Source organism: Podarcis melisellensis, assembly GCF_964234715.1.
Source record: "Podarcis melisellensis genome assembly, chromosome: 2".
In the NCBI taxonomy this organism is placed as follows: domain Eukaryota; kingdom Metazoa; phylum Chordata; class Lepidosauria; order Squamata; family Lacertidae; genus Podarcis; species Podarcis melisellensis.
Genome location: NC_138529.1, coordinates 112,206,091 through 112,218,769, shown reverse-complemented (window position 1 = coordinate 112,218,769; position 12,679 = coordinate 112,206,091). Strand labels below are relative to the sequence as shown.

Genomic DNA, 12,679 nt, shown 5'->3' with positions numbered 1-12,679 from the left:
ATAGGATCCCTTCTGGATCAAACCAAAGGCCCATCTACTCCAGCATCCTGTTCTCGCAGTGGCAAAAATATATGCCCCTGGGAAGCCTGAAAGTTGGGCGTGAACACAACAGCCCTCTCCCCACCTGTGATTCCCAGCAACTGATGTTCAAAGGTGTACTACCTCCAATGCTGGAGGCAGAACAAACCTCTGTGTGAAGCTCCTAGCCCAACTGTCAATTGTCCATTCCCTTCCAGAAGTTGGATGGCATATTGTTTAGTTCCCCGAGAAATCAGAACCATTCCTGGCCACCAAGCCAGCCAGCATCACAGGTTTCACTTTCACCGATATAGACAGAAGGAAGAAACTAACTTTCTAGCCTAGTTCAATGTCTAGAATTGTAAGGTGTATATACCACTTCTGATGTACATATCATAACACATCTTGCATCTACCCAAAATTTGCTGGAGCCACTGTGGAAGAGGGGAAACAAAACGACCCCGGTATTACTTTTCAGTCCGTACAGTGCAATCTTTTACATGTCTATTCCGAAATAAGCCCAGCTGAACTCCCTGGTAAGTATGTAGAACTGCGTAGCAAGTGCTCTCAATAAGTTGCTGAACTCCAGCTCCTAGCTTTCCTGGCTGTTGTTCGTGCTGTCAGAGGCTGGTGGGGATTAGAGTCCAACAACACCAGGAAGGCACCAAATTGGCAAACCCTGATATATTGCATCGCAGCCACAATCTGCTTTAAAAATGAGTGCTGGCATTCCCAATCCGGTGCCCTTCAGACATTTTAAACCACAATTCCCATCAGTTCCAGCCAACATGGTCAATGGTCAGGAATGATGGGAGTTGTAGTCCAAAATTGTCTGGCAGGGGAAAGCCAAGTTGAGGAAGGCTGTGCTACCCAAAATGAGAGACACCCCCCCATGTGCCTAGAAAGAACAGCAGCAGAATAAGGTGAGTTTCCTTTGCTCCCACGACCCTGAGATTAAGAGTCTCATGCTCTACCATCCGGGGCTGCTGTGACATTGGCAGCAATTGTGATGGCTGTGCGTTGCCATGGCGCAGGCAGGGATGATTCTCAGTCTTAATAACCCAATCCTAAGACTGGTGGCAAAGCCAGAACTTACTTCCTAGTAAGTCCGCTCGCAGGGTGGCTGTAAATTGTCGCATTAATCCCAGGAGCTCTGGCTGAGTGCAGATATGCATTTGTAGATGGCTAGATTTGTGGTGACTCTGGCTTAGCCTGTTGAGTTGGACGGGTAACATCAGTTGCTGGGGTAATGGGAAGTGTGTGTTGTCATGACAATGGTGGTAGCAGCAAGGGAAGCTTGTGATTAGTGTACGGCTTATTGTGGTAACAACAGAATCCTTGGAATGGTTTGGTTGATACCAAAAACCAAAATTGTGGTTTAAATGGGACGGGTAAAATTACCAACATGGACCACAGTGGCACTGATGGATAGCAGGTTGCCATGCCAACAGCATCACTGGCAAGCAGGTGTCTGGTTGCTATGGTAACACCTCACTTTCTGCAGTTAAACCTGGTTGAGGAGTAGTTGACTTATCCAGGTAATAACTGTCTGCTATGTTGAAGGGCTCTGGGCCGACTTTTACTACAGACACCCTTATATCTAGATAGCTGCCATGACAACATGCTAAGATCTAAGGAAGAAGCAGTAAACTTAAGGCCCGAGGCAGGAAGTGATGTTTCACCTCCCATGAACCTTCGCCTCAAAAATGGGCAAGCTTGGTACAGCTCAGCACGAGAGCAGACTCCGCCCTTTGGCCAAAGACTCTGATTGTTCATTGGCCACCCTATAATGCAATCGTGATTAGTTCCCGCCCCGAACTGAGATTCTGGCCAATCACAATATGCTTGGGCGTGTGCTTGCCTTTCGTGCTTTCAACTGCATTCCAGACGTGCCCTTCATGCATCCCGCCCCCAATCCCTGCTGTCTTGCTCTTGACAGGTTCCCTTTCCAGTCAATCAGGCTACGCCCCACCCCCACCTCTCGCTTTAAAGTCACATGACATCTTATTTTGCTCGACGGCGGGAGGCGGGAGAATGAGGCCTCCCTTAACCAATAACGTAACCTCACATTTTGACACCCGAGCGATGCAGCCAGTCAAAAAAGTTTCGAGCGCCCCCCTAGAGCTGTGAAGGCGGGACTAACTCGGACGTGCGCAATCATCTTCGCCAGGTGCCACAACGGACTGCCTCTGCCTCCAATGAAATATCGGCAAGGCGAGAAAGACGGGCGCCGGGGCCAATTGCTGAAGAGCGGGCGTGTCCGGCTCCCTTCCTTCAGTTTAAGTGAGGGCGGAAGATGGCGGCGGCGGCCGGGATGGGTCCGGGGGTCCCGGACGGGGAACCCGAGGGTTCAAACCGCGACCGCAGCGCTTTCGAATGCAATATCTGCCTGGAGCCTGCCAGAGAGGCCGTCATTGGGCTCTGCGGCCACCTGTACTGGTGAGGAGGAGTGGGGAGCAGAAAGGGGCGTGGCCCTGAAGAGTTGGGGGGCAGCCTTAAAAGGGCGGGGGGCACAGAACAAGGTGCCTGGCAGGGAGACCTACCATTGTTCTTACTGGGTCTGGCAGGTGGAAGGTTTGCTCCATTGCAAAGAAGCCTAGGAAAGAAGCTTCACCTGCTGGATTTCTGCCTGTCGGGGTGGCCTTAAAGCTGCAGGGGCTGCACCAGATTTCGCTTGACTTCGACTGCCACTTCACCACTGTCTAAAAACCAAAGAGGGTGGGTGGCAACCTCGAAGGACAGACCATGTGGCATCACATGGTTAGGGTGTGCGGATCAGAACCAGGCTCTGTGAAGCTCCCTGTGCTTGATGTGTGGCCAGTTGCGGGGTTAGCTTTCAGAAGGTATCCGGGGTGCGAATTTCAGAACCTAGAGCTTTTCTCTGTGTGGCCTTAGGCGGGCATATGATTCCTGTTTTTTTAAAACAAACAAACAAACAAACAAACAAACAAACTGCAATTGCATTATTATTCCAGGTTTTAAAAGGGTCACTCACTTTTTCTTCTCTTTTTTTCCTAGCTGGCCGTGTCTTCACCAGGTGAGTGTCTCCCTGTCCTCGGCTCCTGACCTTTAGGGCGAGGAAAGGTGAAGGTGTCAAAGGACGTCATTGAGGGAACCTGCCCTGGTGTGTGAGCCTACCTGCCGTGGTGTCAGCCTGCCAGGCGGCCAATCTAGATGCCTATGGGAAGCTCGCAAGCGGGACCTGAGTGCAACAGGGCCAGTTTGTGGAGTCCCCACAGGCTATTGGGAGAACAGGATGCTCAAAAAGATAGGCCATTGGTCAGATCCAGGCATGGCCAAACGTGGCCCTCCAGATGTTTTGGGACTACAGTTCTCATCATCCCTGACCACTGGGGCTGTTAGCTAGGGATGATGGGAGTTGTAGTCCCCAAACATCTGGAGGGCCAAGTTTGACCATGCCTGGTCAGATCCAACAGGTCTCTTCTTATGTTTTTATGGGAGGCAGGCTTTAATAATATTTGTGCCTATTGAGGATGCTCAAGGAAAATGCAACCTCCATGTGCAGAAGCGATATATCTTTTTAACTGCTGAAGGCAAACCACAGGAGAAGAGAGCAGGTTTATCTGTGTTCTACCTTGTTTGTGAGCCTTCCTTTTGTTTCTAATCTGGCAGACTTCTGTTGAGACAGAATCCTGATCAAGATGGACCATTGGTCTCACCTGGTTAAATATTTCCTATTGGAGCAGCTGGCCTTGAATTGAACCTTTCCACCACCAATAAGAAGTCTGTCTGTGCTTAATTAGTAAAAAATAACTTCAAAGTTCTGTTGTGCTCAGATCCTGCTTGAGGCCATTGGCCATTGTGAGAAAAGGAGGCTGGGCTAAGATGGGCCGCTACCTGATCAGGGGACTTTGGGCAAAGCCAGAGGCAAAAGTGAGCAGCGTCGCAAATGTGAATTTTGCCTGCACTCAGCTCTCACCTGTGGTTCCTAGAAGCTGTCAGCGTGTGACAGCAGCCACAGCCCAGGAATAGCTTTGTCTGGCAGGCTAAACCAGGTGAGGGCAGCCGATGGGTTTCAAACCCTTGGTGAGTTAGGGGCTTCCTCTGCATTGAAGACAGGCTTCAGCGGATTAGACCAGTGGTGGGTCCAACAGTCAAAAAGGCTGTAGAGGAAGTGAGGGGCAGATGGGGCTCGTCAACCTCCAGACACACTGCCCAAACCTACGCCCTAGGGAGGTCATTTTTGTGCTGCTACCCCAATGGTTTGACTTCACCCCCAGATGCACTCTCCATTGTCTCTTGGGACAGATGGATGCAAACAACAACAACAGTTTAGTTGTGCACCCTTCTCTGTCTTCCATTCAGACAAGCAAGAGGCATGATCAGAGTTCAAGGTCTCATTCCAGCCAGGCAAAACATTTGGGTTTGAAGCAGGGTCAGGGTGAGGGGGATGGCCTGGAGAGAGTTCTGCATTTGTGCCCACCTTCCTGCCTGCTCACCTGCCCTGGGTGCTTGACATTTCCCTGCCCTGGTTACATATGATCTGCATATCTTTGGGGACGGGTGGGAGAAGCTCTTCCACATTCACGGCCATCTTTCCCCCCTCCATAGTGGCTAGAAACTCGGCCGGAGCGCCAGGAGTGTCCTGTGTGCAAGGCAGGAATCAGCCGGGACAAAGTCATCCCTCTCTATGGACGTGGAAGCTCCGCCCAGCAGGATCCCAGGTAATCATTTCCCTTTGCTATGCTCCCTGCTAGTTTGGTAATCCTCAGTGATAGTGGAATTCTGGGCTAGAGTGGTATTTCCTTTTCCTGTAGGCTGGTTGGTCTCCCTCCCTTTCTTCTGCAATATCTCTCGCTGTGAGTCCTTTACTGGCTCTGAAGAGTCTCTTATTCTGATAAAAGGAAAGATTTGTAACTTTCCGGGTCCCAAGCCCAGTATCTCTGGGCAACTGCCTAGCCCAGGAATGTGTGATCAATAGAATCATAGAGTTGGAAAGGACCAGTAGAGTCATCGAGTCCAATTCCCTGCAATCTCAACTAAAGCATCCCGGCCTCTGCTTAAGGAAGCAGATTCCACCACCTTCCGAGGACGTCTGTTCCTCTGTCAAACATTTCTTACCATCAGAAAGTTCTTCCTGACATTTAGTCAGGCATCTCCTTTCCTGTCATTTGAATCCACAAGATGGCCGTGAACTTGAATTGCTTTAAAAGGGGCGATGACAGATTCATGGAGCAGAGAGCTATCGATGGCTAGTAGTCGTGCCTCTGAAAATCAGTTGTTGAGAATCGCAAGCAGGGAGTGCGCCATTGCTTCCCATGTGCATCCAGTTGGCTGCTGTGAGAACAGAATGAATGACTAGGTGGGCCTTTGGCCACATCCAGCAAAACACTTCTGAAGCTGAGGATGCTCTCCTTCCAATGTAAACATGTTGCCTCTCGGCTGCATTGAATTGCAGGCTCAGGGCAAGGACCTGCTCCATCCTCTGTAGCCACAGCCACCACCTCCCCCAGTGTTTTGTAAATACTACATCCTTATCCTAACGTGTTTTTAAAATCCCTTCTGCGCCCAATTATGGGGAAGACAGGGGGTGATGGTGAAAATACTGGTGAACGGGAGGAGTGTCTGCCTACCTGTCAGTGCTGTTTATGCATATTCCTCCCTTCCTATCACAGGTTGAAGACCCCTCCTCGGCCACGAGGGCAGCGCCCAGAGCCGGAGTCTCGAGGGGTGAGTGGCACTTGCTTGTAGCCCTCTATAGACTGATCCCGGCTGAAATGCTTTGCAGTTTGCAGCAGACTACTAACCTACGTTTCCCCCCTTTCTGTTTTTTGCCCTCTGCTCCCCCTCCTTCCGACAGGGCATGGGCGCCTTTCCCGACGCGGCCACTGGCTTCCACATGGCATTTGGCATTGGCGCGTTCCCCTTTGGGTTTTTTGCCACTGGCTACAGTACCCCAGGAGAAAGGGCAGGTAATGCACTACTTTTAAAAACAGGTCTAAGCTTGTTGCACAAATCTGCCCGTAAGGGCACACTCAAATTCTACAGCTGTGCTCACTCGTCTGATCAACCAGCCACTGGGATTATTATTAATTTATACCCCGCCCATCTGGCTGGGTTTCCCCAGCCACTCTGGATGGCTCCCAACATAGTATTAAAAATATGATAAAACATCAAACATTAAAAACTTTCCTAAATAGGGTTGCCTTCAGATGTCTTCTAAAAGTCAGATAGTTGTTTATTTCCTTGACATCTGGTGGGAGGGCGTTCCACAGGGCAGGTGCCACTACCAAGAAGGCCCTCTGCTTGGTTCCCTGTAACCTCACTTCTTGCAATGAGGGAACCACCAGAAGGCCCTCGGCGCTGGACATCAGTGTCTGGGCTGAACAATGGGGGTGGAGACGCTCCTTCAGGTATACTGGGCCGAGGCCGTTTAGGGCTCTAAAGGTCAGCACCAACACTTCGAATTGTGCTTGGAAACGTGTTGGGAACCAATGTAGGTGTTATATGGTCTTGGCGGCCACTCCTAGTCACCAGTCTAGCTGCTGCATTCTGGATTAGTTGTAGTTCCAGGTCACCTTCAATGGTAGCCCCACGTAGAGCGTGGGTCCAAGTGGGAGATAACGAGAGCATGCACCACTCTGGCGAGACAGTCCACGGGCAAGTAGTTGGTAGTTGTTGGCTTCTGTCTGCCTCAAGAGATAATGGAGGACACCTCCAGGGGTGAAGTCAAACTGCTGTGTTAGCAGCATCAAAGTGACCTCTCTGAGGCGCAGGCCTGGGCTGCCCAAAGGACAAGATCCACCTCTCATCTTCGCTGATGTGGTGCAAAGGAAAGCAGAGCAAGAGTTTTGACAACAGCTTGGCTGCAGCAGTTGCCAGAAGGAGGCATGCAAAGCACCATCCAACACTCTTAGGGACTCTGCTCCGGATTTGTGTAGGGTTTACTCCCTTAGCCTTTCCTACTTCTGAAGATATCCCGCAAGGCAGCATGGGTTTAGGATCAGACTTTTCCTTCTCCTACCTTCCCAGGTGGGTGAGCTTCACCTGTCCCTCCCTTCCGTGTATGGCATGTGCAGAAACTGCCTTCTCGACGGTTGGACCCACTATTGGTCTCATCCACCGAGTTTGCCAGAGCCTGTCTTCACATGAAGGGGACGTCCCTAGCACACTGAGGGTTTGAAATTCATCAGCTGCCCTCACCTGGTTTAGCTGGCCGGTCGAAGCCATTCCTGGGGTGTGACCATTGTCGCACGCCAACAGCTTTTAGGAGCCGCAGGCGAGAGAGCGGAGTGCAGGATGGGGACCAAAGGTGGGCAAACTACCCCAAAAGGAGCATGATGTGTCCCCCGGCAGAGGTACTACCCCTCCCCTAACACCCGGTACATCCCTGGGATTACTGTATTTTTCGCTCTATACGACGCACTTTCCCCCCTCCTAAAATGAAGGGGAAATGTGTGTGCGTCCTATGGAGCGAATCCAGGCTTCAGGATAGCTGCCTGCAGCCCGAAGCCTGGGGAGCACGGCGGGCAGCTATCTGCAAGCCTGCGGAGCGCTCCCCCAGCCCGCAAGCTCCGGGAGTGGCGGCAAGGCTGCGCAACCATGCCTCCGCTCTCGGACCTGTTCTGGGAGCTGGGGTCGGGGGAAGCTCGGGCTTTCCCCGCCCCGCGGCTAAAAAGGAAGCCGGGCGCAGCCTCTCCCGGCTGGAGAGGTTGTGCGTGGCTAAAGAGGAAGCCAAGACATTTTTTTCTTTATTCCCCCCCCCCCTAAAAACTAGGTGCGCCCTATGGTCCGGTGCGCCCTATGGAGTGAAAAATACGGTAATCTCTTGTGTTTTCCCATGCTACCCTTTGTGGGTTTTACCCAGGTTTTACCCACTCTGATTTGCAGTGTCTGTGCTAAGTTCAAGTGTACCATTTTTTTGCAAGGCACCATGTCTCTCCCTGCTAAGCTGCCACTAATAGAACTTGGCAGCAGCCCCGTGCTGGGTCACGTTTACACAAGCAGGTGCTTGAGTCTTAACCTGTGCTTGAAATCCTTACCGTTCCACTTGACTGGCTTAGAGAAGGAGTTGTTCCACCGTCACGCTCTCCCACGCGTCCCTTTCATGTTCTTCTCTCTCCAGGGCTGTGTTACTTCCTTCTGAGTAGTAGCATCTCTTTCCTTCTCTGTATTTGGAGAGGGATTTTAGCTCGGCATCAGCTGATTCACAAGGTCCGAGGTTCCATCCCATAGTGTTATCTCCAGTTAAAAGGATTGCTGGTGGCATGTTCTGGGAAAGGCTCTCTTTCTCTCTCTCTCTCTGCCAGAGATCCTGGAGGAGCACTGCCAGTCAGAGCAGACAGTACTAGTCTAGATTGTCTAGCCTTAACCAGTATCAGGTCGCTTCCTACCTTCTCTTCCGGCCTCAAGTCTTAGGGTAGGGAACTTCTGATCTGCAGGCCATGTTTGGCCCTCAAGGTTATTTGGTCTAAGCCATGCCCACCCACTCTGCAATCAGCTGGTTGTTGGGGGCTTGCATAGCTCCAGGCAGGATGTTTTGCAAATCCTGAGCGCTGTAGCCTTTGTAGCTCTAGCAATACATGGAGATCTGCCCTGATTATCATGATACATCCATAATTATCGTATTGGCCTGAATATAAGCCTCACTTTCCCCCCAAATTCTGACTTAAAGTGCGACTTAAATTCGCGACCTCACAAAAATTGGCTTTTACGATATGGCTACTGAAACAGACATACGGTAAAATGGAATGGAATGTGTGAGTGCCTGCAGAATTTTAAGGGAGTGGCTTATATTCGGGTATTGTCTCTTTTCTTTTCCCCCCTTGAATTTTAAAGGTGATACGACATATTCGGGCCAATATGGTATTATTATTGTATAATTATAAGATTATTATATTAGGACTTGCTATTTTGGGGGATCATTCTTAATTTTTGCAAATTTCTTCAGTGAGTGGTCATAAAAAAATTGTTTTTGGATATGAAGAATTCAAATCAACTATTATTTTTGTCATCAACTGAGATTGGTAAGTCTATGTTCGATGAAGAAGCCCATGAGCTGCTTTCAGCAAACCAAATAATTTAAAATTTAACTTCTGAAAATGTCAGGGAATGCCAAACAATGATAATAATTAATAATAATAACAATAATATATGAAACGGATGATACTTCTATCCCACCCCCAACACAATAATCTCTGTGGAGAGGATACTTGAGGTGATAATACATAAATAAACATATTGTTTGTGTACTATGTACTGCATATGAAACATTAAAAATGTACCAGTAGACATGTTACAGTAGTTATATGTTGTTCTTGTATTTAAATGCAAAACAATAAAAATTGTTGGGAAAATAATATGAATAACAGTAGTAATAATGATGATAATAATAATAGTAATAATATATTACTGTAAGTACTTGGCAATCATTTTAAATTATTTCTATGCAGTCTTATACACATTTTGCTACCAAGCAAAACTAAATTATTATTATTATTAATAATAATAATAATTAATTTTCTTATCTGTACCCTACCCATCTGGCTGGGTTGCTCCAACCACTCTCAGCGGCTTCCAACACATATAAAAACATAATAAAACATCAAACTTTAATAATAACAATGTGATCCAATATAAAAAAGTCACAATAACTTTAAAAGAAACAGCTTTTATCAAATAATGCAATATTCAGCAATCCATTAGAAATTATATTAATTTAACCAAAATATCTTTTGAACTGCCAAGTCATGTTGCAACTTTTTTAGCACCCCTCATTTTTGGAATTTGAAAGCTGAATTCTTGAAATATGTCCCAATGTATCATCTTATTAGAAGGGGTGTGATGACTGTGACTGTCATGGAGGGACCCTGCACTTTTGAATTTGCCACTACACTTACTGCCTGGAAATGGATTTATATGAAAATGGTATCGGCTACCTTAACTTTTGGGGACGCGGGTGGCACTGTGGGTTAAACCACAGAGCCTAGGACTTGCCAATCAGGTTGGCAGTTCGAATCCCAGCGACGGGGTGAGTTCCCATTGCTCAGTCCCTGCTTCTGCCAACCTAGCAGTTTGAAAGCACATCAAAGTGCAAGTAGATAAATAGGTATCGCTCCGGCATGAAGGTAAACGGCGTTTCCATGCGCTGCTCTGGTTTGCCAGAAGCAGCTTAGTCATGCTGGCCACATGACCCAGAAGCTGTACTCCGGCTCCCTCGGCCAATAAAACGAGATGAGCGCCGCAACCCCAGAGTCGGCCACGACTGGACCTAATGGCCAGGGGTCCCTTTACCTTTACCTTGAATTTTGCATCTACCTGTAATGGTATATGGTGCCTCCTCCTAACCTTGAGCTCCTCCATCTCTCTTTTTTGCTTAGACGCAGAAGCTGCCCGCCCATCCAGCTGGCAGGATTCGCTCTTCCTCTTCATCGCCATCTTCTTTTTCTTTTGGCTGCTTAGTGTCTGACTGGCTGGACTCCGCTGGACTTGCCCTGTACTAAAAAAAAGAAGTCTATCAGAACAGGATAGAAGGACTTTCAAACTATGGGGAGGGGAAGGGGAAGCTGCGGGGAGGAGGGTGGAATCATTTCCTGCCTGCGCCCAGGCGAGGCAGGAGGGGGCTGACCTGCAGGGTGGAGGGCAAGGTGGCAGAGCCGGGGCCTGGTGTTTCTCCCTCCTCAACCTCCCTCCTTGATCCCCCTACGCAGAATTAAAAGTATAATAGGGTGACTTGGGGAGCTGACGATGCAAAAGAGGTGTATATTTGTGTTCAAAGTGTATCTGTGTATATGTGGGGGCGGGGGGCAAGTCGTAATTATCAAGGTGTTTTAATTGTTTCCTCTGAAGCGTTCCAAAGTTTGCCTGAATTGCAGGTGGGCTGTGTTAAAAAAAATAATGGAGAAGATGTAGAAGAAGGTAGCCGTCAGAAGCTATGGGGCTCGGGAGCCAAATCCAGCCTGTCAGTCCTCTGCTTCCCCCACTCCCATGATATTTTGCTCACCTGCCTTCTCCCTCCTCACAGGCCAGAGGGGTTTGGGATGGGGGCTATCACTTACTCAATAGCATTAGTGGGACAAAATCCCACATTTGCAGCCAGACCACCCTCTCTTAACGGCTTAAATGCCTCTCTTGGCAACTAGGCCTCAAACAACGACAACAAAACCGAGATTCGTTCCTACCTGTAAGCTTACAACGGCATGAAATGCTACGTAGTGGGGGAAAGGGGGCGTTTTTGGGAGGGGAAGAGAGCTGTCGTCTCCCTCCCTCTTTTCTTTATAGGGGCAAAAAGTCCACCACACCCACCTGCCTCAGCAGGTGTTGCGGTAGAGGGAGCAGAGGCAAGAAAAGTAGGGCAGTGGGGTGATAAAAGCAAGAGGTGGGCTATGGCAATGGAGGGCGCCACAGGAAAAAATCTGGGCTTCACCCCCCCCCCCGCATTCCTGTGGCCAACCACTGGGAGGGAAATGGGCCTCAGGTGTGTTAATTTAACTGGTCACAATGAAGTTCCTTGTGGTTAGTTTTATATATAATAATAATAATGTCCCGTCTCACCCCTTTAAAAAAATTGACTTCCAGATATGTAAGAAGCCACGTGCTTTTACAGACTGTTTTATTTTCTAGGCTGGTGACGAAGGACTAGTCAACTGGCTGTATTTCTCTCTTTCCCCCTGGTGCCCTCCCCTCAATCTTCTGAGGGCGTATGGTACAGTCAGCGCTGGTGGGATTTGTTACTGCTTGGGTTGGGATGGCGTGGGGGGAAGTAGCCTTGGCTGGACTAACAGTATTTAATTGCCCAGAAATCTCTGTTTGGGGGGGACGACTCACCTACCCACTTCCCTTTCTTCCCGTTTGGGTGACAAGAGGGAAGATGTGATGTAAATTAACCGATGCTGTAATTAAATTAACCTGTGATTCATATCTGCTTGCGAGTGCAGTCTCCTTGCTGTTTTCTGATGTTGTGAGAGGTGTGCGTGTGGGAAACAGCGGGCAGGTTGATAAGAGATGATTTGCGCAACTCATTCCGCTGACTTGTGTGATGTGGTGGGGTTGAGGGAGTGCCTTATGTAAGGAAACGGAAGTCCTGCAGCCAGGTCAGGCCAGAGGCCCTCGTCATCCAACGTCCTGTTTTCAAAGTGATCCACCAGATCGTTTCTGGACTACCTCTCTCCGGACGAACCTACCCGGACCCTGACATCATCATCTGAGGCCCTTCTTCATGTACCTCCTCCAGGACAGGTTTGGAGCATGGCAGCACGAGAACGGGGCCTTTTCTGCAGTTGCACCTTGTTTGTGGAATGCTCTCCCCAGGGAGGTTCAGGTGGCACCTTCATTATACATCTTTAGGCACAAGGCAAAAACATTCCTCTTCAGCCAATGGCAGACTGACCTTCTATGCCCTTTTAAATGTGTTGTGGGAGGGGGGGATTGTTGGTTTATGTTCTTATTTTTATTATGTGTTTTGTTTTATTTTGTAATTTTATGTTGTGAAACGGCCTGAGATCTATGGATCAAAAGCGGTATACAAATTTTAATATTAATAATAGAATTGTAGAGTTGGGTCGGTCATCTAGTCCAACCCCCTGCAATGCAGGGATTGTTTCCTCAATTTGGGTCTCGAACCCACAACCCTAAGGGTCACATGATCTACCAGCCGAGCTATCTATTTGCTCCCTCTGCATGTTGCATTATTATATAAGCC

The 12,679-nt window shown here is 48.8% G+C and overlaps 2 protein-coding genes across 5 annotated transcripts in view; one reads left to right on the top strand and one right to left on the bottom strand.

The window, feature by feature from the left end:
- The window catches only part of AGPAT1 (1-acylglycerol-3-phosphate O-acyltransferase 1), a 47,416-nt gene extending 46,205 nt beyond the window's left edge, over positions 1-1,211 (bottom strand). The window contains exon 1 of the mRNA XM_081903216.1: positions 1,115-1,211. Within this exon, the coding sequence (XP_081759342.1) occupies positions 1,115-1,193 (79 nt within the window). The 5' untranslated portion in view covers positions 1,194-1,211. The remainder of the gene's footprint in view (positions 1-1,114) is intronic.
- Positions 1,212-1,929: 718 nt separating this feature from the next.
- On the top strand, positions 1,930-11,898 carry RNF5 (ring finger protein 5). Of its 4 annotated transcripts, XM_081903406.1 has the most exons (6): positions 2,207-2,457; positions 3,037-3,055; positions 4,591-4,703; positions 5,655-5,709; positions 5,840-5,951; positions 10,359-11,898. In XM_081903406.1, the coding sequence occupies exons 1-6, from the start codon at positions 2,315-2,317 to the stop codon at positions 10,445-10,447; spliced, it is 531 nt and encodes a 176-aa protein (XP_081759532.1). In that variant the 5' UTR covers positions 2,207-2,314; the 3' UTR covers positions 10,448-11,898. The 4 variants fall into 4 exon arrangements, with proteins under 4 accessions (XP_081759533.1, XP_081759534.1, XP_081759532.1 ...); XM_081903408.1 differs by lacking the exon at positions 5,840-5,951 and having other exon boundaries at positions 2,198-2,457; XM_081903409.1 differs by lacking the exon at positions 3,037-3,055 and having other exon boundaries at positions 2,272-2,457.
- Positions 11,899-12,679: the final 781 nt, after the last annotated feature.

Excerpts from the sequence above, each read along its gene's own strand:
- RNF5 (XM_081903406.1), top strand. The coding sequence starts at position 2,315 with ATGGCGGCGGCGGCCGGGATGGGTCCGGGGGTCCCGGACGGGGAACCC. Across the intron at positions 4,704-5,654 it reads TCCGCCCAGCAGGATCCCAG|GTTGAAGACCCCTCCTCGGC; the intron begins GTAATCATTTCC and ends TTCCTATCACAG. Across the intron at positions 5,710-5,839 it reads CAGAGCCGGAGTCTCGAGGG|GGCATGGGCGCCTTTCCCGA; the intron begins GTGAGTGGCACT and ends TCCTTCCGACAG.